The sequence below is a fragment of the Echinops telfairi genome, unplaced genomic scaffold (assembly GCF_000313985.2).
Source record: "Echinops telfairi isolate 266 unplaced genomic scaffold, ASM31398v2 ScPeMD7_8;HRSCAF=38, whole genome shotgun sequence".
Taxonomy (NCBI): Eukaryota; Metazoa; Chordata; class Mammalia; order Afrosoricida; family Tenrecidae; genus Echinops; species Echinops telfairi.
In genome coordinates this window covers 17,320,898-17,345,823 of record NW_022103905.1, presented here as the reverse complement: position 1 = coordinate 17,345,823, position 24,926 = coordinate 17,320,898, and the positions used below count along the sequence as shown (strand labels likewise).

The following is a 24,926-nucleotide window of genomic DNA, read 5'->3' as shown; positions in this document are numbered from 1 at the left end:
CTAATTTACTCTAGCATTGTTGCCTTGGTGCACCTGGTAACTCTTGCTGTTTCACTGTTGTTGTTGTTGCCATCGTCAACTAAGAAACGCAGTGGGGATTATCATCTTGAAGTCTTTTTGCCTGGCTTTTATAAAGTCTGACTCGTTTATGAATCTTTGTGCATTCTCAAGGAACAAGACCAGCTTAAATAAAGACCATCTATAAGGGAATAGTTCACTCATCTGACTCTGCTCTGATTCCTTAGGAATCTTTGATTTCCCACTCCAACGTTCATTTTCTTTTTCCCTCCTGTAACTGAAATGTGTATAACCTATCTCTAATCCATTATCAGAACCCTTAAAACCCAGATGAGCAATGTCTTGTCCGTTGGCCTTTTTATTTCTGTGGTCCATGTCATCGGTGGAAAACTGAAAAAAATGTCAAGATATTCCAGAGACTACTCCAACTAGAAGTTGGAGCAACAGAAAAATATTGAGCATTCTCAGTGGTAGGGCACCTGGCCACACCGCGAAGGCGGGCTCAACAGAAAAATGCAAATGCTGCCTGAGAGTCTCCCGTCAAGCCTCTCCCGATGGAGTCATATTTTTAAGGGGCTTAGAGTTTCCACCCAGTGTCCAATAGCAATATTTCTCAGCCCAGAGTCTGCAGGAGCGACTGTATCCTGGCCCAAGTAGACATGGAGTTTAGGAATTCCTGGCATCCGTTCCCACATTTCCAGTAATGTTTATAGATTCAACCTTTTGGAACGGGGCATGTTTTTAAGGGCCAATGAAATAAAATGCCATTATTTTCCTTCTTGGAATTTCAAGACATAAATTTCACATCTGCAGAACAAAGAGGTGATATTTGCCAGCTTCACCCTGGCTCAGCCTGCCATAAGCTAGGCACTCTCACCACCGAGGTGGAGAGCTGCCAATGTGGCCACAAAACGGGTCAGGCCCAGTGGACATGGGAGTTGCAGTGGAGAGAACTGGCTGTTGACGCCTAACTCAACTTTTTTTTGGCCTTCATTGATTCATCCATCCAGTATTGACTGAGCCTTCTATGTGCCCGGTGGGAGACAACACATGGATCATTTCACTGATTTCCAGCAGTGCTACCTTATGTTTTTCACACAACCCTTCTTCACGTTGATGGCCTCGACTGCATAGTCCCAATAATAATAATACTATAATATATTTTAATCTAATAAGCCTCGGGGCTTGTTGAGGAAATTCAAGACCGGGGGCCATTCAGGGAGACTCTCCCCACCCACAAGCCACATGGAACCCCTGTGCCAGTGACCACAGAGCAAGAGCAGGACAGGGGCCTTGAAACAGAAACTCGACCCTTGAGTGCATTTGGACAGTGACTTCAATACTCATGAAAGCCAAAGACGCAGTTCTCACTCTGAATTGTGCCGCAGTCGTTTTCTAATTAAACATCCTGTCACAGTGCTTGCCTCCTGCCCTAACAGGCGGATGGCTTCAATAACAGAAATTTGTATATTCTTACAGCTCTGGAGGCTAAAAGCCCAAATCAGGGTGCCAACTCTATTGATTCCTTCCTCGTGTGTTGGTGTTGGTAGATGCCAGCAAGTTGGTTTCAACTCATCATGCCCTTATGCCCAACAGAACAAAACAGCGCCTGGCCCTGACCCGCCGACCCTCTACCCAGCATGAGGTCCTTTCCCGGGACTCATCTCTCCTGATTCCATGTCCAAAGTATGTGGGACAAAGTCTTGCCCTCTTCATGTCTCAGAGCCATTCCGGTGATACTTTATTCAAGACGGATTTGTTTATTCTTCTCAGAGTCCAGGGTGCTTTTAGTATTACGTGCCAGCGTCCTAATTCAGACTCATCAGTTCTCCGTGTTCCCCCTTATTCGTTGTTCACTGTTCACATGCATATGGGGCACTTGAAACTACATGGCTTGGGGTAGGTGCACCTGAGTCTTCAAAGTGACATCCCTGCTCTTCAACACTTAAAAGAGTTTCTCATGCAGCACGTGTGCCCAATGCAGCACGTCATTTGATTTCCTGACGCTGCTCCCATGAGCATTGATTGTGTAGCCTTGACAACATCAATCTTTTCTCCATCCTTGCTGTCTGTTGGTCCAATTGTGAGGATTTGGTGATTTTTTATACTGAACTGCAATCCAGACTGAAGGCTGCAGTTGTTGGTCTTCATCAGCAAGTGCTTCAAGTCCTCGCTTTCAGCCAGCAAGGTTGTGCCGTCTGCATATGAAAGATTGTTGCTAATCCGACCCTGATGCCACCTTCTTCTTTTTCGTGGAGTCCAGCTCCTTGGATTATTCGCTGAACATACAGGTTGAATAAGTGTGGTGAGAGACCACAACCCTGATACACACCTTTCCTGATTTTGAGCCACACCACATTCCCTTGTTCTGGTAAAACAGGTTCTGTATGTGCACAATGAAGTGCTCTGAAATCCCTGTTCTCCTCAATGTTATCCATAATTTGTTATGATCCACACAGTCAAACACTTTTGCAGAGTCACTGAACACAAATAAACCTAAACATCTTTAAAAAGATTTTTTTATTAATCATTTTACTGCAGGGAGGTTCTTACAAATCTTATGACAACCCATCATTCAGCTGTATTAAGCACATTTGTACATATGTTGCCATCACCATTTCCAAAACATTTTTTTTCCACTTAAGCCCTTGGTATCAGCTCCTCTTTTTTCCCCTCCCTCCCTCATGAATTCTTGATCAATTATATATTTTTGTTATTTCGTGTCTTACACTGTCCGTTGTCTCCCTTCACCCACATTTCTGTTATTCATCCCCCTACCCTCATGATATCGCTACTCCTACTACTGTTCCCGAGGGGCTTATCTGTCCTGAATTCCATGTGTCGAGAGCTCTTATCTGTATCAATGCGCGTACTCGTCCAGCCTGATTTGTAAGGTAGAACTGGGTCGTGGTAGTGGCGGGGAGGAAGGATTCAGGAACTGGAGGAATGGTGTGTGTTTCATCGGGGCTACACTGCACCCTGGTTGAATCGTCCCTTCCTTGAAACCCTTCTGTGGGGGGAAGTAACATCTTTTTGGTGGTCTCTGCCTCCTCGGGCCCCCGCCTCTTCCCCTGTGCTGCCCTTTGCTGTGATTGTCTTCCACGAGATTTTACTTGCATGCAATTTTGTTTGATACTTTCAGCATTCTGTTGTGTCGGGTCTTGGCATAGATGAGTGAGTTCTTCCAGCGCTGCAAACAGCAGCTCATGGGAACATTTTGACTGATATTCTGTCCATTCTGAGAGCCTTGTTTTTCCGCTCAGACTGTCAGTGTAGCTTGGGCCTCTTCCCTCAAGGTCACTGGTGTCTGATCGGACACTGGGAAGGAGACTTGTTGACACAGTAACCCTGTGTATTCACTCCTTCCATCTTCTTTTGATGCTGCCTGCATTGTTCAATATTTTGCATACAGAATCCTTCAATATCACAAACGTGCTTTCGATATTACTTACCAACGTCATAATTCAGATGCATCAATTCTCTGTGTTCTTCCTTATTCATGACCTGAGGCTTACATGTTATCTTAAGGTCTTTCAGCTTGAGATATGCTGTGTGTTCTTCCTGTTTATTTTCCACTCCAACTCTTTTAATTCATCATCTCTTCCATGTGCTTTAGCCAATCTACATGCGTGAGTTTCAGAGTCTCTTTGTCCATCCACTTTGCCCTTTTCTTTCTTGTTTTTACTGCCTAGATTCCTTGGCGCCTTGGCTTGTAGCCAATCTGCCATTGGCATCTCATTTTCTTTCTTTCTTTTTACAACTCAGAACTAATTAGGCTTAGGGTTCACCCCCCACAACTCAAACCCACTACCATCGTGCCCATTCCAGCTCCACACCAATCCTCTGTCGAGAGCCTGGGGCTGCAAACCTGTGCCTCATCTTTCACCCTCGGAGTCACTTGTGGGCCTGAACCACCAACTTTCTAGTTAGCAGCCCAAAGCGTACCTAAAAACACCACGGGGTCGGGACCTCAACATCCATTTTTGAGGGACACAATTGAATCCATAGCCCATTCTTTGGTCTTGTCACCCTAACCACTGAGTTCTCTTGGAAAGCGACAGGCATTCCTTGGCCCGAGGGAATTCATAAGCCCTTGACCCAGCATTTTGTTCTCTGAGCTGTGGGCTCATCTGGAATCGTGTGAGATTCAGCATGGGGTTGAAGTGCCCATTGTATCCTGACGTCTTGAGCCAGAGAGCTCCTGGTCTCCAGTCATGAATACGGGCATTTCCTGCACTGGCTAGAACGCACCTCAGTGAGTAGGAAGCGATGGCTGCATTTTGGGCTATTATGTGATTGCATTAGAGATCTATCACTGTGCCCAGAAAAGGACCCACTACAAAGAGAAGTTGTTGTGGCCTGGCTTTTCTCTGTAGGTGTTTCTATAATGGGTGGGAAAGAGCATACAGTGGGGTATGCCAGCTCATCCTGAAAAGATGGCTCTAGCAGTAAGAACCTAGATTACTTATAAACACGGAGTCTGCTGGGTGATGTGTGGGTTTATAACTGTATGTTAACATGCATGAGGGGGCTTTCGAAAGTTTGTGAGGAAATGGAATGAAAAGATTATGGGATTTTTTTCCAGGAATGCTTTGAACTTCCCTGGTATAAAAGGAGCCTTTATTACTGACATGTCAACAGGGGGGAAAATGACATTGTTGCTGTGCATCTGAAGTTCTTGCAACCACCCTCCATTTCCCCGGTGAGATGATTTTGTGACACCGTTTTCAATAACAGGAACCTTCCCAGGAATGCAAATAGCACAAAGTAGCTTGGAGTGTCAAACTTATCCCAAAACAAATAGAAGCAACGCGTTCTGAGAGGGACCACACATGCTGGGCGGGCCGTCCCTCCGTGAAGGGCTGCGCTCTCAAACGCACAGGGGCAGGTCTCTTCTGTCCTCTGGGGCCGCTGTGGGCCGGCGACTGCGCAGTGGCAGTGGGCTAGCTGCTTTCTTGGGATTGGGTGCTAGAGCTGTCCTCCTCCTCGCTCCCATTCCTGCCCTGTGCATCCCTCTCACCGGCCCCTCATGCCGATGTACAAGGCATGGGAACGGCTTGCAGTGGAAATTCCAGAGTCAGACAGACTAGGAAGGAAACCAGTCAACGCGGCCCTACGGATGGCAGTGGCCTGATCTACCACCATCACTGGATGGCCGAGTCTGGTTTTGTTGTGCGTGAGGCCTCCAGGAGCTGGGGCAACAAGCACTGGTTGGTCCCAGCCCTGGTGTGGGGGCGGGGAGAGGTGGGCAGCGTTTCCCCACAGTTCTGTGAGGACAAGAAGCCAGCGTTGTCATGTTGCCTGGTTCCTGTGATGAAATAGCCCTCATCATGGTCAGTTTCCCACATGACAGCCGAGGAGTCCTGGTTGCGCTGTAGGGTAAGCATTGGCTTGCTGGCCTCAGGGTCAGCTGTTCAAACCCACTAGCAGCTCCTGGGGCTGGGGAGCAAGGAAAGGGATGGGGGTGCCATGTTGAGGTCATCTATTTGGAAGCTCTATGTGTCCAAATTAACTTGACAGCAGTGAGTTTTAAAAAAAGAACAGGATTGCCACTCATTATGGTAAAATAATTAGGAAGGGGTGAGTGGGGAGCACATATTTGCCTTTAAGATAAATTATGTAACTGTCAGTGTGTGTGTGTGTGTTGTAGTTTTTATTTTAACAATTGCCTCACAAAATCCCTGAAAATGTAAGCCAGTGCTCTCTACCTGCACTGAGCCAGCTCCTGCCAGTGAGCTTGGTGCCCTGTGTGTGCTGGGGGGTGATTCCCTCTTCACTGAACTTGGCTCATCCCACTCCTGGCCCAGAGGGAAAGCTAAGTGAGCCTCAAAGACCTCATTAATCAATTTCTGTCGGGCAAAAGAAAGGCATTATTATGCCTCCTAATTATTCATTACACAGGATCGCCATCTAGTGACGTGAAAGAGACAGTCAGGCTTGTGTGTTTGGATGGTTTTGCATTTTAAGGCCATTTGAGCCTTTCTACCAAGTAATTTACATATAATTCAGTAGTTCAATCATTCAGTCATAACACGGAGAATTGTACAATCACCACCACATCCATTTTAGAGCAGCCCATGCCCCATGGTGAAATCACTTTTGAAATAAGTTATGCTATCACAATGTTTTAATGCTCCTTCCCCCCTCCCATCTTCATTATTTACTCCTGAAATCCCTATCATCCACCCTCCCCACCCCTGTACTCCCTGTAACCCTGGTATCAGTTATTATCATTATGCATCCATCGTCCTGTGCTTCACAGCTGAGACCCAGAGAAAACAAAAAACTCGTGCGAAGGTGGTAAAGGTAAGAACATAATCGCGTACAGACAAACTCACATGTTAATGCCTAAGAAGGAAAATACCCCAACACCATTCAAAAAGCCAGGGAAGACATTTCTGTCACGGAACCAGTAAGAGATACTTGTTCAAGTCACATCATTAGGGTGGTCACCTGGCCACCGATGGAGCTCGATCCAAGATGACAATGGTTGCAGCCCGATAGGAAGGTAGTTCGAGGCTCAAGTTGTTTTAATCGCATTTTCGGATGGTTCATTGGAAGAGCAAGGAAGTTAGATTGTGTGCATGGATCTTGTACCCTATGGGCCTGCTGAACTTGGGTGTTAGTGCGGATAGGACCTCTGTGTACTCGTTAATAGTTTCTATGGGCCAGAGCATCTCATCTTCCAAGGGTTTCACTTTTTCTCTTCTGGTCTGGACGCCTGTCCCGCCTTTCTCTGAGGAGACCCACATGGTGGGAGCAAGTATTCTTGGTCTGCCCTGGTTTTATGTCTCTTGCCAGTAAACGCCCACCTTGTGGTTAGCCGCTCCCATCTAAGGTAGAGGGATGGGGGTCCAGGAGCGCGGGATGGAAGCAGGTGCTGGTCAGAGCCGGGGGGATGGGGCATGACTCCTAGGACGGCTGCCTGAGTGGCATGGAAGACGGGAAGATTTTTGTCATTCTCTTCTTCCCACTGAGAGGCCTTGTCACACCCTTGAGGGGGCTTGTGAGTGTCTGGTTTCTCACTCTTTGGGGTTCCAGAGACCCCCATCCTGTGCCAGTAACAATCGGCTTCCCTCCCACCCTCCACTCCCCCTCAGGACATAAGCCAAACCAGCTGCTGTTGAGTAGATGAGACTCACAGCCATGACATGTGTGTCCATGAGAACTGGCTTTTCCAGGCTGATTTCCACAAGTAGATGGCCAGGCCTTTCTTCTGAGGCACCTCTGGGTAGACTAGACCCTCCGCGTTGTGATTAGCAATCAAGTTCTTCGGTTATTTGCACCACCCCTGAACTAACGGAAGGCTAACCTTCCAAGCTAGAGGCCACCCTGCCTCCTGGGTGTTCTGATTCGCCCGCACCTCCACCTTCTCCTGTCACTTCCTGGTTGCTGAGAAATCAGGAGAAATTATTAACCAAACTCTGACACATCCCTGATAGGTACGTTGCTTAATTAAAAGTGAGCTTGCCCGGCCAGCTTTCAAAAAAAGAAAGCGCTTCTCCAGCACTGAGAGTATTTCTAATAGACACTGCACAGGAAATTATGTCATGGTAATGGCCTATAAAACGCCTTTTCTTAGATAAAAGGGGGGGGGGGGTCACTGAAAGGAGCAAGCTTGAGGGACCTTGGACGGCTGCCTTCTATGCAGGAGGCGCCCAGGTTGCCCCCAAGGACTCTAGCCCCTGCCTGGGAGGGTGCTGCCCCAGCTCCCCACTCTTCTTCTGACTTGTTCACCAGCATCTTGGTCCACATCTCTGCCTACATACTGGTACTGCCGGCTGGGCAGGCTTTGAATGGGGTGCAGGACCACGCCCCGGTGAGCACAGCTCACGCTGGGTGTGCTTTTTCCTGCCAGAATTCAGGCCCCAGGAAAGACCCTGCCTTTCCTTCCTTCCTCTTGGAAGTTTTAGGGACCCCAGAGCCAGCCTGTTAACTTGGATCACAGCTGAAGTTGAGATGCCTTTGTTAGCACCTGAGCGGTGCTCTCCTCTGGTTGGTTGTTCCGCCGGGAGACGGGTGGACAAGAGGGCCTGTGTTTCTGTGTTGTTCTTGTTAAATGAAGGTCATGCAGATACTCAGTGATTGTTTGAGATCGGCGTGTAAAGGGCTCCAGGTACAGTGGTGTGCCTTGGCGACAATGTTTAGAGGGTCCCTGGTGGCCGCCAGTAGGTTAACTAGGAAGAGGGTGCAAAGATTAAATGTAAAGTCAGAGACCTGTTAGGGTTCTAGTTTGAAGACTTTTTGACTGTCTGGCCTGAGTTAGGGGATGCCACTGACATCTAGTGGGGAAACCTAGAGGTGCTACTAACCAGCCAGCAAAGCACAGGACAGCCTCCCCAACAGCGCTCTCTCCTACCCTAGCATGATTGGAAGGGGGCGGGGGTCTGCTCTAGGTAAACATTCTATTCCAGCAGCGTTTTGTCACAATAGTCAAAAGCTGGGATTCCACCCAAATGGCCATCAGCAGTGTACTGGATCAGCAAATTGTGACATTCCTTCCTGAAGTGGAATAGTTTGAGGCATTGCATACAGGTAGTTTGAACTACCTGCATCGACACAGGTTCACACCGGAAACCCTGAGTGGGCCAAGGGCTCAAGTGGAAAGCAAATGTTTTGAGAATGATGGGGGCTACAAATGTGCTTGACACACAATGGATGAATGTGTGGATTGTGATTAAGAGTTATACAAGCCCTCAAGAAAATGATTTTTTTAAATGAAAGAAAAAGAAACCCTGACAGGGGACGATTCCTTTGGCATAGTTTTTAAAAGACAGCAAACTAATATCCTGGTCAAGGATATTTACACCAATGCTTTAAGATATGAAAATAATAATCTATAACTTATCAAGGGCTCACGAGGGAGGGAGGGAGAAACATGAGGAGCTGATACCAAGGGCCCAAGTAGAAAGAAAATGCCTTGAAAATGATGATAGCCGCATATGTTCAAATGTGCTTGACATCATGGATGATTGTGTGGATTGTAATGAGAGATGTAAGAGCCCCCAGTGAAAGTACTTAAAGAGAAAAGAAAAAAGGAATCTTTACACATGTGGTAAAACCGGGGAAAAGCAGGAGACACTAGCACACAAAGGGTGGCGGATGCTTCTGGAGAGATCGCTAGGGGGAGGGGCAAGCTCAGGCTTCTCTGCCATCAGAAAAAGCTCCATTTCCAAACTTGGGGGGGGACCATGACCATTTAAATTGAGTTTCAGAAGCAAAGAGTCAGAAGGAACCAAATCAGGACCGTGACGTTGATGCCTCATGATTTCCATCAAAACTCTCACAAAGTCACCCTCGTGTAATGAGAGGAATGAGCCAGAGAAGGACCGACTCTGGTGAAGCTTCCCTATACAGTTTCTACTAAAGCTTTAGCTCGCTTTCTCCAGACAGCCTCATAATAAACAGCTGCCATTGTTCTTTGGCCCCGCAGAAAACCAACAAGTAAAATGCCTTAAGGCTCTCGGAAAACTGTTTCCACGAATTGTGCCCTTGACCTGACCACTTCTACATCTTGATAGCAATTGCTCTGATGGTGCTGTTTTCAGGAACATGCTGATAAAGCATGGCTCCTGTCCTGTTACAGTTTCTCCAAGAAATACTTCAGGCTCTTGTTCCCACTTGTTTAAAATTTCCATTGAAAACTCTGCTCTTATGCGCACTGATCTGGGCATAACTGTTTGGGGACTCAGAGCAGAAAGTTTGCTTAACTCAGTCAGAATTGTGTGTGCTGAATCAGTTGAGATGTCTATGGTGTTGACTGGATGTTTCTACTGTTAATCATTGGTGTCCCCTTAATTAAAGCTTAAACAAGGAGACTTTTTTTCCTTGAAAATTGGTGTGGGCCTGGGCTGTGGGCCTCATTTTCCACATGGTCTCATTCCTTCTTAAAATAAGTAATCTGCTTGTAAACCGCTGATCTCTTTGGGGAATTATACCCATAAACTTTTCATAAAGTATCAGTGGTTTCACATTTCTTCCACCCAAAACTAGCCATAAGTTTTTATGTTTGTTCTTACCTAAAAGTTTAGCAGAACTGATGTGGCTATAATAAGGGGTTCTTTTCAAACTGATGTCCTGTCTTCCTTCATACCTCAAACTAGATCTGTTCAGACATGTTATAGAAAGTTAGTGACTCTCTCACTGCCTCACTCACTGCGTCTCATTCTCACTCTCACTGCCTCACTCACTCACTGTCTGATTCTCTGCCTCACTGTCTCACGCTCACTCTCACTGTCTCACTCACTGCCTCAGATAAAAAAAAGATAGTATGAGTTTATTTTTATCCTTAAAAAAAAACACGTGAAATCCCCTGCATAGGAAAATATGCATTTTCCACGAAGGTTTTAAAATCATGGGGGCGGTGTACGGTTTGTAAACTTTTCTGTGGCTATGTGTCTTTTCTACCTCTTCCTTGTGTGGAAATGACCATCATACTGGCAATTACGTTTGTTAAAGGAGTCTTGGTGGTGCGGTGATTAAGCGCTCGGCTACTAACCAGAAGGTTGGCATTCAAACCCACCCAGTGGTTCCACCACAGAAAGTCCTGGCAATCTGCAGGATTTGTAACTCTTACAGGATCTGTAAGATTTGCGGCCAGGAAACCCCACTGAGCCAGTCCTATGTGACTCTTGTCACATGGGGTCTCTGTGCTATGTAGACTTGCTGGCACCTCAGAGCAACGTTCCTTAGGAGGTCACTGAGTTAGAATTGACAGCTAATGATAAGTGCATTTGCAATGGTCTTGCCAAGGAGCGTATTTGTATGCTTAGAGAAAATATAGGGAGTGAACCTGAGGCTGCTTGCTGGCTTCCAAAGCAGAGCTGAGCTGGAATTTGAGCAGAATTGGGGCCTCATTCTCCTGAATACTACTCTGTGCTTACTGCCTCTCATTGGTCCCCTTTCTCTCCACAGTGTGCGGAGACAAACCACCAGTCGACCTCCCCCAGCAGGGGGCAGACCGAAACCCCAGCCCAAACCCAAGCCTCAGGTGCCCCAGTGCAAGGCTCTCTACGCCTATGATGCTCAGGACACAGATGAACTCAGCTTCAATGCCAATGACATTATTGATGTTATCAAAGAAGGTAAGCACATGGCTAGCTAATGGAGACCCCCCCCCAAAAAAAAAAAGCATAGGTTAGTCGCTTTGCTATTAAAAACTCTTCTAGCACAAGAGGATGTATGCGCTCCTCTAACTGAAACTCACAGTGGCAGGCTCAGTCTGATCCAGCTTCATTTTTTTTCGTGCTTCTAATGAGCCCTGGGCTCTGCGTTGAGCTGCTAATTGCAAGGTCAGTGGTTCAAAGCCAACCGTTCCTCTTTGGGAGGATGAGGCTTGGAAATTCCGTAAAGGACAGTTAACTATCATTTAGGGCCATGGAAGTCAGAGTCAGCAAGATAGCAGTGAGTTTGGTATCTGGTTTATAGCTGTTGCTTTTTTATACTCTTCATACTTGGTTGCCTTGTGGTAACAAAATGGCTGCAGCAATTACAGACCAATCAATTAAAGCATGTCTGATATTGTCCCTTTTGATCATTGGACAAAGTCCCTAGATTCCACTCTCATAAAAGGGGATGGGCCTGCCCCCCCCTCCCTAAACTTCATGACCTCCATACAATGAAGGTAAGTGGAATTGTTCGTGAGGTGGGGGAGACCCTATCTGAATATGTATTTTATAGAGGCCCCTTTATTAAATCTTAAATGGGACAAACTATCAATATGAGGTCCTAAAGTCATTATTGAAGTTGGAAAACAAAAGAAATGGGTCTCAAAACCATGCTTGGTGTCAGATCAATCCATCAGTCATGGGAGGGACCAGAGTCCGAAAGGACTCGTGATTGGGATGCCGACACCAATGCAGATGGAAAAGCTCAGAGGGCTTGTTTTGGGGGCCCCAACCATCTTGTCAGGTTAGTAAGGTGACCAGATTTAAAGTGGGACACTATTGGCGGGGGGAGGGTGGGGGGGTGTTCTTGATTAAAAATTTGATCTATATGGACCAAATTTACCGTTCCCTAGCTTGTCGTGCATTCTTTCCAAAAATCAGGACTGTCCCGCTTTTTAACAATTTTTCCCATGTCCTGTGGCGTTTTTAAAAAGTCCCCATTTATGGAAAGAGCGCACGACAAGCTAGGGTTTACGGCTGCCGTGTGGCTATTTCACCAGGATATGAGTTTTATCAGTGGTGTCCTGCTTTGCCAGTGTTAAAATCTGGTCCCCTTAGTTATGACTCATAGCCATATACCACCCTCGTACTTCAATTTGAAGAATGTAATTTGTGCCAGTGGACTGGACACATAGAAACTGTGGAAGTGTTGTGTGTTCTCCTGGGTCTATTGCACACAACAAACATTTTCTCTGAACAAAGATGGCCCAGGACAAGGCCTGGAATTGTGCTTCTCACAGGTGCTGTGGCGGGTGTGATTTCCCCAGGGAGCATTCTAGAGCCCATCTTAAGGGCCTTGAGCCTTACTTTTATCTCCTTAACGTCCTTCTTCAAAGGTGTAGGGGAAAATTTGTTAAAAATCAACTTTGGTAAGCAGAGGTTTTTTATCACCAGCCTTGTTCAGTGAAAATATTAGGAGACCTGAGAGGTAAACTGAGACACAGGACAAGAACAAAGTCAGGATAGAATAGGTGAAGTCAGAGGCAGAGCAGCCAGGCAAAGTCCGTGGTCTAGCAAGTAGCCCAGGGAGATGGCGGACTTTGTCTGGGGTTTTTAAAGGAAAGTGGGGAGAGAGGGCTCCTGCTGCAGCAGCAGGATTTGTGATTCAGCATGTAGTTTATCCGTTCCTGCAGGCAGGCTGACCACTTAGCATCAGGGAGTCAGGCATTGTTTTTCGGTCCCCTCTTTGGGGGGAGCTGCTGACCTCTGAGGACGAAAAGGGAAGCAGGGCCCTGACCTGCTTCAGCTCAGTCCAAACAAGACCCAATAGTGGGATTGGCTAAATAAGCTTGCTATAGTTATTCCGTGAACTTTGGTGTGAATTTTTTTTAAACCATGAAAAATAATAGGGTGTAGCGTTCCCGTTTGAGGTGATAAAAAGATGGATCTGGAACTAGATCCAGTGCTGGTTACACAGCATTCATTGTACCTGCACTTAACTCTCAAGTGAATATTAATGTTCACTTCTGATGTGTGTGCACCTGCAGGGATAAGCAAGAATCAGGCAGAAAGATAGCAGATGATAAAGGTGACGCGTGAAATCCATGGAGAAAGGAAAGAAAATGACTGCCCATCTTGAAAAGGAAATAAAGTTGATCCTCTACCTCATTCATAAATGTCAGATAGCTACAGATCTAAAACTCACTAGTCGTATATTCATCTCTGGAGGGGAAAAGCCTTCCAGTGCAAACTTAAAACCCCCAAACTAGATAGGAGTGCACCTCAGTAAAAAGCACACTCAAACCCCACTGCAGGTGAGAAGCATCAGGATCAGAGGTAAATGCTAGAGAACCGACAGGAGAAAATATTTTCCACGTAGCATTAGCCCTTTCTTTACCTGGAGTAATAAGACTGACACGTCAGTCGAGAAGTGGGGAAAGGCTGGGGAAGGCAAGACCTGCAGGGCCTGTCTAGTAATCAGTCCAGCATCTCACCTACTCTGACACCGGCAGAGAATAAACTGTGAGATGGGCTTCCTCCTCTGGACCGAGCCCTTGGAGTCGGGAGCTGTTTGGGAAGTTCAGATCAGGGTCTGCATCATACATTACGTAATGCCCCGCAGGTCCCAGGGGGACTTGTCACTAGCTAACTCACTCAGATACCACCTGAGCAGTGTGTGAGGGTCCACACTCAGTGGGCAGACACACCGTAACAAATTCACATCTGCTCCAGTCAATGTTTGTCACTCACCAAGTGACTTATGGAATACTTCCCACACTGTGAACCTTTGAAATCAACTTTGGGGGGTAGGGAGGAATGTAGCATTATTTTAAGAAGTTTTTCAAATCCCTATGCCAAAATACTTACTTTGGGTTCATATGTCACCCTTTACATTAAGTTCCGAATAGATCAGATATTTAAATTTTTTAAAATGAAATGTAAAATGCTGGGGGGGTTGTTTTCTCGAATAATACCAGCATAGAGGAGGATTTCTACAATGACAGCATAGTGAAGTACAGAAGGGCCTATTTTCTGTGTAAGGAAGGAGGATTCAGGATTTCAGGTGAAGGGATATAAAGTTGAGCGCTGCCGACGTGATAGGCCCAGGGACAGACACTGAGATAAGTGGCAGAAAGGTTTGCAAGGAGAGTAAATGCTAACCAAAAGGCTGGCAGTTCAAATCCACCCAGTGGCCCTGTGAGGGGAAGGCGCAGAGCTGTGCTTCTGTAATGGTTACAGCCTAGAAACCCTTGGGGACAGTTCTACTCTGTCACATGGTCGTTGTTAGTAGAGAATGCCAAGAGGCAGGGCAGCTACCAATGGCCATGGCTGAGGTCCTGACAGATTGGGTTGCCAGCCTGGCAGTCACTAGTCCCAAGCCTGTAGCTCAGCCACCCTTCTTCTCAGCAGGGCCTTCCTGGAAGACCTCTGAATGACTCACCCCGGGCTGCAGTGGGGAAAGGGTTCCTTTGTACCTCAAACAAACGTTTTCATTTATAGTAAAACGACATTATCAACAAGTCCGGGTGGGGGTGGGAATAAGGAAATTATCAAAGTGGGAAAAAAGCCAGATCCCTTTTGCCTGCGGGATAAACCCCTGGGCTAGAGCTGAGCAGCCTAAACCCTCCCCCCCCATTCTCCATCTTTCCCTCCCGCAGATCCTTCGGGCTGGTGGACCGGCCGGTTACGAGGCAAGCAGGGCTTGTTCCCCAACAACTACGTGACCAAGATCTGAGAGACACTGCTGCACTGGGTGAAGGGCCAGGCACAGATAGACGGAGGGGACATCACAGCGAGCAAGGCCTGGAGCTAGTCGACACCGGGTGTTCCCCCATGTCCTAAAAGGTCAACTCTTCATTGGAACCCAAGAGGGCAAAGCCACCACCCACCAAGATTTATTTATTGTATTTAAACCTGGCGAGGGGGTGAACCGGTCCAGCCTGTTGACCCTCTCACCAGGCCCAGGAGAGGGCTGCAGGTGGCCGCTGACAAGTGCCTTTAGTTGAAGAGCACTTTTTTTTCCCTTTTCCATACTTGACACATACATTCCTCTCTGCTGCCTGCTTTGGGGAGGGCGGCACTGTGCAGGCTGGGCTCAGTAAGTGGACGCGCAGGCCAGAGGTGAGCACGGCCTGCCGCCTCCGAGGGTGCTGGTTTATACTTGGTTGGGCTGCCGGCCTTATGTCTCTGGATTTTCTATTGGGATGTGGCTGGCCATGTTGGTTTTTGTTAATGCTATACCTAAGGATCTTTTTTTTCTTCCAAGCTGTACATTTATAAAAACAGATCATATACTGTATATACAAAAATCTCGAGATGGTAGAAACATGTATGAATGTACTAAGTAGTAATCCACTGTACTTACACATAGGGTAAGTTTTATTACAAGATTCCCACCAGGTACTTACAAATATGCACTAGTCCCATTCAACTATAGAATCAGTGTTACCGCTTTCTAGCTCGGGCCAGCAAGCCCTTCTCACCATTGCCTCATGAGTAATCTCCATCTGGGTCCCTTCCACCTGAATAAATAAAGGAATCCACGAACCGCCTCATTCTCCATTGTGTTTACTGCCGTTTTGACCAAAAAGCTAGGAACAACGGACTGCCTCAGTGGGTGGAAGGTCTCTCCTCCTCCAAGCTGCCACTATGCTCTCTGGGGAATGAGGATTTGGCCGAAGCACACCTATATCAGTAACCCCATCCCCTGAGGCGGGTGGGGGATGATCAGATTATATAGAATGGCAACAAATATATTCATAGGACTTTGAAACAAAGAAGCCATTTTAAGTCTCCTGTGTTTTCCACTTTAAGAACAGAGACTAAGATAGTAGTTTCCGTATTTCAACTCCATCTTGTGACCCGATCACGATAAGGAGACAGTATCCGGTGTTGTTAGGTGTGAGTCTCGGAAACCCAAAGGGGCAGCTCTACCCTGTCCTATAGGCTCACTGAGTCAGAAATGACTCAAGGGCAGTGTAGGTCAATGGACTGAGCCAAACCTGAGGATGAGTCAAAAAGTATTGCTTTAAAAAAAATCATAGCTTTATTAAAATTTTTAAAGATAGAAACTCGCTGCCATTGAGTCTGACTCATAACAAACCTATAGGACAGAGTGGATGTGCCCCTCTGCGCTCTGAGGCTGTAAATCTTTATGGGAGTAGAAAGCCTAATCTTTCTTCCACAGAGCTGCTAGAGGGGTTGAACTGCTGACCTTGTGGCTAACGGCCCAATACACAGCCCACTAAACTATAAAAATGTCTTATTGTTTCTCACTTTTGCATCTTATTCTTCATTGGTAAAATTGTTGTCTAGGCACATAAGGAAACTGACGGGTCCAGCTGAGTGTAAAACTGCACCTGGTCATTCCAAGTGTTCCCTCTCACGCTTCTTGCTCACAGACTCTCTCCACCCCCCACACCTCCCCTCTCTCCCAAAAGCCTCCCGTGGGCCCCACCCTCCTCAGTCAAACTTGCCAATCGGAAAGGATACATGATGCGCTCCAAACTGCAGCCATTTGTCCACCCCGAGGGTATCTGTCCAGGGCTACTCTTCCCATCCTCAGAGTAACGGGCAGGCTGTGCTTCCCAATAAAGCCTGTGATTTGACACCCACTTTTCGGCTTGGTTGACAGAATTGAGAGCATGCCGTGCCAGAACTGCAGTGGCTCTCTCTTGGATCAATTGGCCACCAAGTCTCCCCTCCCAGACCTGCCAGCACAGGTATCATTAAGGGCCCTTCTCCACTTGCCATTATAGACTCTGCATCCACACACCAGTTGATTCTGGGTTAAGTGCCTGAGTTTCCCTGTCTCAGGTTTGCCACCTCTCTACAGCTCTCAGCAGGGGGGATGCCCTTCTGATCTGCTTCCCACTACTCACTTCACTGGATCTGATACTCACGTCAAGGGATCTGCTCCCTGAGCCCATTATTCTTCTCGGGAGCTCAAATTTTACTCACGCCCCACTATGGGAAGAACCCAATTTAAGCTGCCCCCAAATTCGCCTCTGGGGTGCCTTCTCACTGATGTTAAACCTCTGGATCTAAACCCAGTCGTTAGACCTAAACACCTAATTCTTTGTAACCAGATTTGGCCTCAATACAAATTAGGCAATAACTCAAAAGGGCCACAGATGGCAATCTCAATTTTAATGTCCTGCCGGACCTTGATACTTTGTTGACATAACAGCAAGTTTCTAGAAGTTCCCTATATACAGATCTCTTTCTACCTTCACGCTCACCCCCATCTATGCCCAAACTGCTCCACCACCCAACTCCTGCTGGCTCAGGAGAAGCCGCTTCTCACAATGAATCTTCTTTTGATCCTTTCGACCATGCTCCTCTGCCCACAGCCCTCCTCCGCCTCTCCAACTGTCCTCCTCCTCCTCCACTCTCCTCCTTAGCCCCACCAGCTCCTTCCGCCTCCTCCAACTCGCCATTCTCTGACCCACCATCTTCTCCCCCATCGTTCCCTCCCCCTTTGTCACCATCTTCCTTCCCACTGCCACCATCTTCTACACAACCTCCCCCCCTTCCCCTCTTCTGCCATGATCTGCACCCCACACCCGTTTGCGCTCAGCCCTTCCCTGCTCAGAAGCCTCTTCTATATATCTGAACATTCTACCTGCAGACCCTGCCCCCTCCCCCTTCTCCGAGAGGTGGCAAAAACTGCGGGGACTCATTAGAGTACACATCCCTTTTTATCTTTTTGACCTATAGGTTCTCAAAAAGTGTCTGGGACCCTTTTCCTCTGACCAGGACACTTATATTAAAGAGTTCAAATATCTCACTCAGTCATACAATCTTACTTGGCATAATATTTATATTATTCTTACAATTACTTTATCCCCACAAGACAGGGAGAGAGTGCAGTTCTCTGACGAGACCCCAACTAGAATTATCAGCTGGGTCATGAGGAGCACACTCTTTGAGAAGACATGGTCATGCACCTCGTTAAGGGCTTACAAAAAACGGCTAGTAGAGCAGTCGATTAAGACAAAATAAGAGCAATCCTTCAGGAGTAAAAAAAAAAATTCCTGAATAAGCAAATGTGGTGAAGAAAGCTGATGGTGCCCGGCTATCAAAAGATACAGCGTCTGGGGTCTTAAAAGCTTGAAGGTAAACAGGCGGCCATCTAGCTCAGAAGCAACAAAGCCCACATGGAAGAAGCACACCAGCCTATGCAACCACGAGGTGTCGAAGGGATCAGGTGTAAGGCATCATCAGAACAAAAAATCTTACCATAGTGAATGATGGGGGGAGTGCGGAGTGGAGATCCAAAGCCCATTAGTAGGCCACTGGAGAGCCCCTTGCAGAGGGGTCTTGGGGAGGAGATGAGCCATTCAGGGTGCAATGTAACAATGATGAGAAATACAACCTTCCTCTAGTTCCTAAAGGTTTCCTCCCCGCTCCCACTACCATGACTCGAATTCTATCTTGCAAGACTGGCTAGACCAGAGGAGGTACACTGGTACAGATAGGAACTGAAAATACAGGGAATCCAGGACGGATGAGCCCTATAGGACCAGTGGTGTGAGTGGCAAAACAGGGAGGGTAAAGGGAGAGTGGGTAGGAAAGAGGGAACCAATTACAAGGAACTATATGTGACCTCCTCCCTGGGGGACAGACAACAGAAAAGTGGGTGAAGGGAGATGTCGGACAGGGCAAGATATGACAAAATACCCATTTATAAACTATCAAGGGCTCATGCGGGAGGAGGGAGCGGGGAGGGAGGGGGAAAATGAGGACCTAATGTCGGGGGTTTAAATGGAGAGAAAATGTTTTGAGAAACGATGTACAAATGTGCTTTACACAATTGATGTGTGTATGGATTGGGATAACAGTTGTATGAGCCACTAATAAAATGTTAAAAAAGAGAAAGAAAAAAAAAATTCCTGCCCAGTTTTTATGCTGCCTCTCGGAGGCTTTCCATAAGTTCACCAGGGCTGATTTCTCAACATCAGCTGGCACCAATGTACTTTATCTCACAGTGAGCCCTGACGTTAAGATAATGCTTAAAAGGCTTGAGGATGGCCCTCAAACTCCACAATGAGACCTCCTCAATTCAGCCTTTAAAGTTTTCAATAATAGGGAAGGACAGGAGAAATTAGATAAACTACAAAGAGGCAAAGCTAAATATCAGATGCTGACTAAGGCCCTTCAGGGCAATATGGGTGAATCCAGACCAATAAACACTGGGCCACCAACAGGTAAGCCACCTGGACTCTGCTTTAAATGTTCCCAGATGGGACATTGGGCACAGGAATGCCCCGATCCTTGTCCCTGCTGAAGCCTTGCCCACACTGCAAACAAAAGACACTGGGGAGTTGATTGCACTGTGGGAAGGATAGTCCTTTCCTAACACCTCCAGAGCAATCAGCTAAAGACACCTCTTTGTCAGGACTCTAGGCTTGGCCACAGAGGATTGACGTGCCCAGGATCAATGGAGATCACACATCAAGAGCCTGGGTAATGGTCATTGTCTCAGGTAAGCCTATCGCTTTCCTTTTTGACACTTACTGAACACTACCTGAACATTCAGGACAAACATCTTTAGCATCCACCACTATTGTAGAGGTCTCATGTATGATCTCACAACCCCTCTTTACACAGTCACTCTTATGTTGCCTTTATCATGTACAATCCTCACACCAATTTCTAGTCATCCCAAAATGTCCCATCCCAGTACTGGACAGAGATATGCTTACTAAATTAAGAACAGTAGTAACTTTTCATTTACTAAGGGCTTTCCAGGCTCCAAACGTGTTGCTTCTCTTACAAGCCACAACAGACTCTCCTGCCACCATCTCGCCCCAAATAACTCTAATGTCCTGACACTCCCCACCAAGTCCTGTCCTTCACCACCTTCTCTAGTTAACCCACACCTTTGGGATGTCACCCAACCCGCCGTTGCTTTGTACCACCAACCTGCTTACATCAGATTAAAAGACCCCTCAAAATTTCCTCATGGTCCTCGATACCCTCTAGCTCTCTAACACCCGAAGGGACCCATGGCTCCATTCACTCTGGGACCTCTCCGTTTAATATGTATAATTCTGCGCTTCAGGTCTTGTCTATTCCGCTGTTTTCAAAACTTTGGGGGGGGGGGGGCACATGTGTGCCTTCACCAATCAAACCTACACGGAGCTGTATATGATTGGGTTCCAGCCCCTAAAGTGCTCGCCGGACCGTGCTTCGACAGGACAGTCATCAGTTGCCTCTGTCCAGCAGAAAGCCATTATAAAAAATGAGACCTTTGGTCCCATTCCCTATTATCAAAAAAAAGGAATGATGGATCCAGCTGAGCGTAAAACATGCCTGGCCATTCCAAGCATTCCCTCCCATGCTTCTTGCTCAGACTCTCTCCACCTCCACCTTCCCATGCATGAAAAGCCTCCTGTGTGTGTCAAAGGCCACGTCACCCACCTCATTCAAACTTGTCAATCTGGAGGGTACACAATGTTCTCCCAACACCAGCCACAAGTCCCTCCACCCCCAGGGTCTATTTGTCTCATGGCACTCTTCCCATCCTCAGAGTAGCCGGCAGGCTTTGCTTCGTTACTTAATACCCGTGTTTCAGCTTGCTTTTTCTATCAGAAAATATCTCGTAGTCTTTTTTGTGTTTTTTTTTTAAATAGCATCCTGGAAGAACTTCCTGACTCAGGCCACTTAATACATCCACAAAACCCATGCTTTCTTGGTAAGAAGTTGAACTCAGGCATCTCTGAGAAACAACTTCTCAAATATAGATACACTTTCTTCCATAGTTCATTTTTGTAACTACTCACACTTGCAACTGAAGTTGGTCTAGGCTGCCATGGGAACTCATTTCACCAACTTAAAGGATATTTTATAAAACCCTTAAGCTATTACTAGGTCATGCCCCCCACCCCCTCCACCATGAGACCTAGTTCCTCCTAACTGCTAGAAACTTGCCCTAACCCAGGGCCCCTGGTGATGTGGGTAAGTTATATGCTGTTGGGCTGCTAGCTGCAGGTTGGCAGTGAGAACACACCCGCTGTTCTGAGGGGGAAAGATAAGTCTTTCCGCTCTTGTACAGTTAGTCTTGGAAACCCACAGGGCAGCTCTCTTACCCTGTCCTAATGGGTTGCTATGATCAGAATCAACTCAATGACAGTGAGTGAGTGAGTGAGTGAGTGAGTGAGTGAGTGAGTGAGTGAGTGAGTGAGTGAGTGAGTGAGTGAGAACCCTGGTCTGCCTAGAAATGGGAGGTGAGCCGCCAACCCGAACCAGCGCCCCACTCCATGAGTGCAAACACACTCAAGTCATCCCTGAATCACAAAGCAAAGCACCTATTGGGTTCACTGTCAACGTCAAAGTCAGTTGGACCGAGCTCTAGCAGAAATGAGGATTTGCGGTTACCGCAAAGCCGCTCAGAGTTGTTTATACCTCTTGTAAAGGTCTGCAATGCTTCCCAATCTATTTGATCAGTTCTTCCCAGGGGATGTCAATATCTTGCTGAACTAACAGTGGGAAGTTTTTGCTGTAAGAGATTCACTTTTATATTGGATTTTTAAAGACATTAGAGCCTCAGAAAGCATTTCTCCTGAGAAAACAATGCTAATTGTGTGTAAGTACCAACAGCCCAGAGGGCCCCATAATGTAGCTAGGGGAGCCTGGTAACACAGTTTAAGCCACCAGCTGTTAGTCATAAGGTTGGAGATCAGAACCCACCAGCCAGTCCACAGGGGAAGATGAGGCAGTTGCTTCTGTGAAGATGTGTAGCACTGGAAACTCAGGACGCAGTTCTACTGTCTGTCCTCCAGGGTCTCTGGGCCAGAATCAAGTGGAAGGCAATAGATCGGGTTAATGTAGCAGAAACAGCATTGCAGGAAAAGCCCCACATTTGAGCTTTCAGAGGATATCACAGGGTCATTTTGTTGCCCCAGCAGTGAGCCCCACCCCTGCCCCCTAGCACTGCCATTCCCAATCTCAGCTGCACTTCTGAGAGCAAGCCCATTACAATGGTCATTTCTGGTGGCCAGTGCCCCAGTGGACTGAGTGATTCTATTTAAGAATTGGGGGCATTCAAGGAAGTTCAAGAAGTAAAAACTTTTATCTTCTCATTATTTAATTTGTAATGAATCCATCTAACACTTTAGATGTTTAGGAATGAATAAAGAGGTCTTAGTGGCACTGTGGCTCAGGCAGGAGACTACTAACTACAAGGTTGGCGGTTCAACCCCATCAGCCACTCTGCTGGACAAAGGCTGAGGGGGTTTACTCCCATGGGGAGCCTAGGAAACCCCCTGTGTGAGGTGGCTAGGAGTGGGAATGGACTTGCCAGCTTTGAGGCGGGAAGGAATTATTTAGTTCCAGCTTTCCCTTTTGTAAAAGAGTATGAAGCTCTTTCCTAAGGCCACAGAGGCAATAATTTGCATGCTATTCATAAACCCAAAACTTTTTTTATAAGTGAAATCTACCTTACATGGATTTCTTCATATAGAATAGACAAATAAAAATGCAAGGGATACCTTAAGAAAAATCGGTAACTTTATTTTTCCTCCATATACATTTAGAAAGCGGGTCTCAGGACAGTTGGTGAAGTAGCGCAGAGGACTATGTACAGAGCCGAGAGTTCCCAGGGCGAGGTGGCAGCAGCCTAGGGCCTTCCCAGCAGAGGCGAGGCGAGGTCTTTGACGGCTTTGGAGTTCAGCTGAGGGATCGTGCTGATCTTCAGGAGTCGGCTGCTTGCATACTTATTCTTGATGGCCTGCAGGATGGGCCACATCAGGACCCCCACCTTGTACCTTACTCCTTGTCTACATGGTAAGTCACGCAAGGCCAGCCCTGGCCCCTAGTATGATGATGCTAGCAAGAATGCTGGAGTCATACCGTGTTAGTCCTGACCCCTCTGTCCACACCAAATCAGACTCATCTGGGAGATCAAGTGAGTTCAAGGGTCAAAGGCTAGTTTTCCTCCCGTAAGCGCCCGGAGAGATGTGCCTATCACACCCAGTTGCCAGAGACAGGACAAGCTACCTGGGACTGGCAGCATGAGGGACAAGAGCTGTGAGTGGCACCTGGAGCCCAGCAGACTCCAGACAAGACCCTCAGTGTGAGAACACATTCTGCTTCCCCAGTGCGCTCACTCATGCTAGCCCACACAGAGTGAACCACTGTGAGGACACCTGAGGGTCTTCTGTGGTACAAACTCCTGGCACTTGGTCAGCAGACCCTTTATTTGGGGCCACCTGACAACCAAGCACAGGACAGGGGCACATGTCCTGTCTCCTACTCTCTCTGGGGGCCCACTGACAAATAGCCACCCAGCCCTGGGTGCATCTTATGAAAGAGGGCTCCTGGCCCGCTATCTTCACCATGCTCATGAGTCAGGTGCCTCTCAGTCACTGGCCCAAAGGGCACTGGAGAGAGACCCTGAGAGCAACAGACCCTGAATACCAAACTCCCACAAAGCCATGTGAGGTGCCCTTGCTCTTACTGACCACATAGCCAGCCTTCCCAGGACACGGCTATGAGGACGGAGCTCAGATGGTGGCCAACAGCAGGCTTGGCTGACTACAAATCAGGCCTACACATCACTCGCCCATCGGCTTTGTGCCCAAAAAAGATAAAGTTCACTTGCCCCAAAATTTAGACTAATCAACACACTCCATCCCCGCTACCCTAGAAAGATACAAACCAACCAACCAACCAACCAACCAACCAACCAACCAACCAAACCCGTAATGCCCACAAAGGCAACCCGTAAGCCCAGGCGCTCCCCAGCAGCAGAAGAAAACGGTGCTTACAATGAACTTCGTCAAGTTTTCATTCACTTTCACTACGTTCTTGGCCATGTGCTGCATGACTTCCAGAACTTCATTCTCTCGGTAGCCAGTGTAGTACTCCTGCTTGACACTCTGCAACACAGGCAACAAGAGGGCAGAGATGGCTGAGCCTTTGAGGGCGTGAGGACACTCCACGAGACAGGACTCCGGGAACGTGGACGAGGGGCTCTCTATGACTGAGTAATTTCCAGTGGGATACACACACCACAGTTTGTTTATCTAGTCATCTTATTGATGGACACATGGGTGGGCTGTCCCTCCTTTGGCTATTGAGAATCATGCTGCAATGACTATCAGTGTACCAGTAGCTCAGTTCCTGCCTTCAAGACTAAGTGTGCAGTTGCTGCGTCAGAAAGTAATTCTGTTTGAGGTTTTGCAAAACACCCAGAGGGTTTTAGTTATTAACATTTTGCTAACTTATTTCTCTGCCCACACAGTACACATTCTTGACTGAACCAGTTGAAAATGGCATGTCACTCCTAAATGTTCCAGGCAAGCATTTTCCCCACCTGTCTCCAAAACCATCACCAAATAAGAGCAGTATCAACTATTCCCTATCATCTAGCTTGTGATCAAGATGCACACCACCAATTATTCAAAAAAGATCTTTGCTAGAATTTTTTTTTAATCCAGTCAAAGAACATGTAGTATTTTTGGTTATTAAGTCTTTAGTCTTTTATTATTATCATCAATAATTTTATTGGGGGTCTCTTACAAAGCGTATAACAATCCATAATTCATTTGTATTAAACACACTTGTACATATATTGTCATCATTTCCAAAACATTTTCTTTCTACTTGAGCCCTTGTTATCAGCTCCTCTTTTATCCCCTCCCTCCCCCACTGTGTTAGTCTGGGTAAACTAGAAAAACAAATCCATGGACACACATATGTGTATAAGAAAGAGATTTATCGCTGGATGAACAATCTGGAGGAGAAAACAACGGGACTCACAGTTCCGGGGGGACATGGGAGAGGGGGAGGAGGGGG

At 47.0% G+C, this 24,926-nt stretch overlaps 2 protein-coding genes across 2 annotated transcripts in view; one reads left to right on the top strand and one right to left on the bottom strand.

Moving 5' to 3' along the window:
• MYO1E (myosin IE) overlaps nt 1–15,675 on the top strand; it is a 261,215-nt gene extending 245,540 nt beyond the window's left edge. Inside the window, exons 28-29 of the mRNA XM_045286475.1 lie at nt 10,933–11,102; nt 14,783–15,675. Coding sequence (XP_045142410.1) covers nt 10,933–11,102; nt 14,783–14,859 — 247 coding nt within the window. The 3' untranslated portion in view covers nt 14,860–15,675. The remainder of the gene's footprint in view (nt 1–10,932; nt 11,103–14,782) is intronic.
• Nucleotides 15,676–22,615: 6,940 nt separating this feature from the next.
• CCNB2 (cyclin B2) overlaps nt 22,616–24,926 on the bottom strand; it is a 30,958-nt gene continuing 28,647 nt past the window's right edge. Inside the window, exons 8-9 of the mRNA XM_004709460.2 lie at nt 23,897–24,007; nt 22,616–22,857 (exon numbers count right to left, since the gene is read on the bottom strand). Coding sequence (XP_004709517.1) covers nt 22,747–22,857; nt 23,897–24,007 — 222 coding nt within the window. The 3' untranslated portion in view covers nt 22,616–22,746. The remainder of the gene's footprint in view (nt 22,858–23,896; nt 24,008–24,926) is intronic.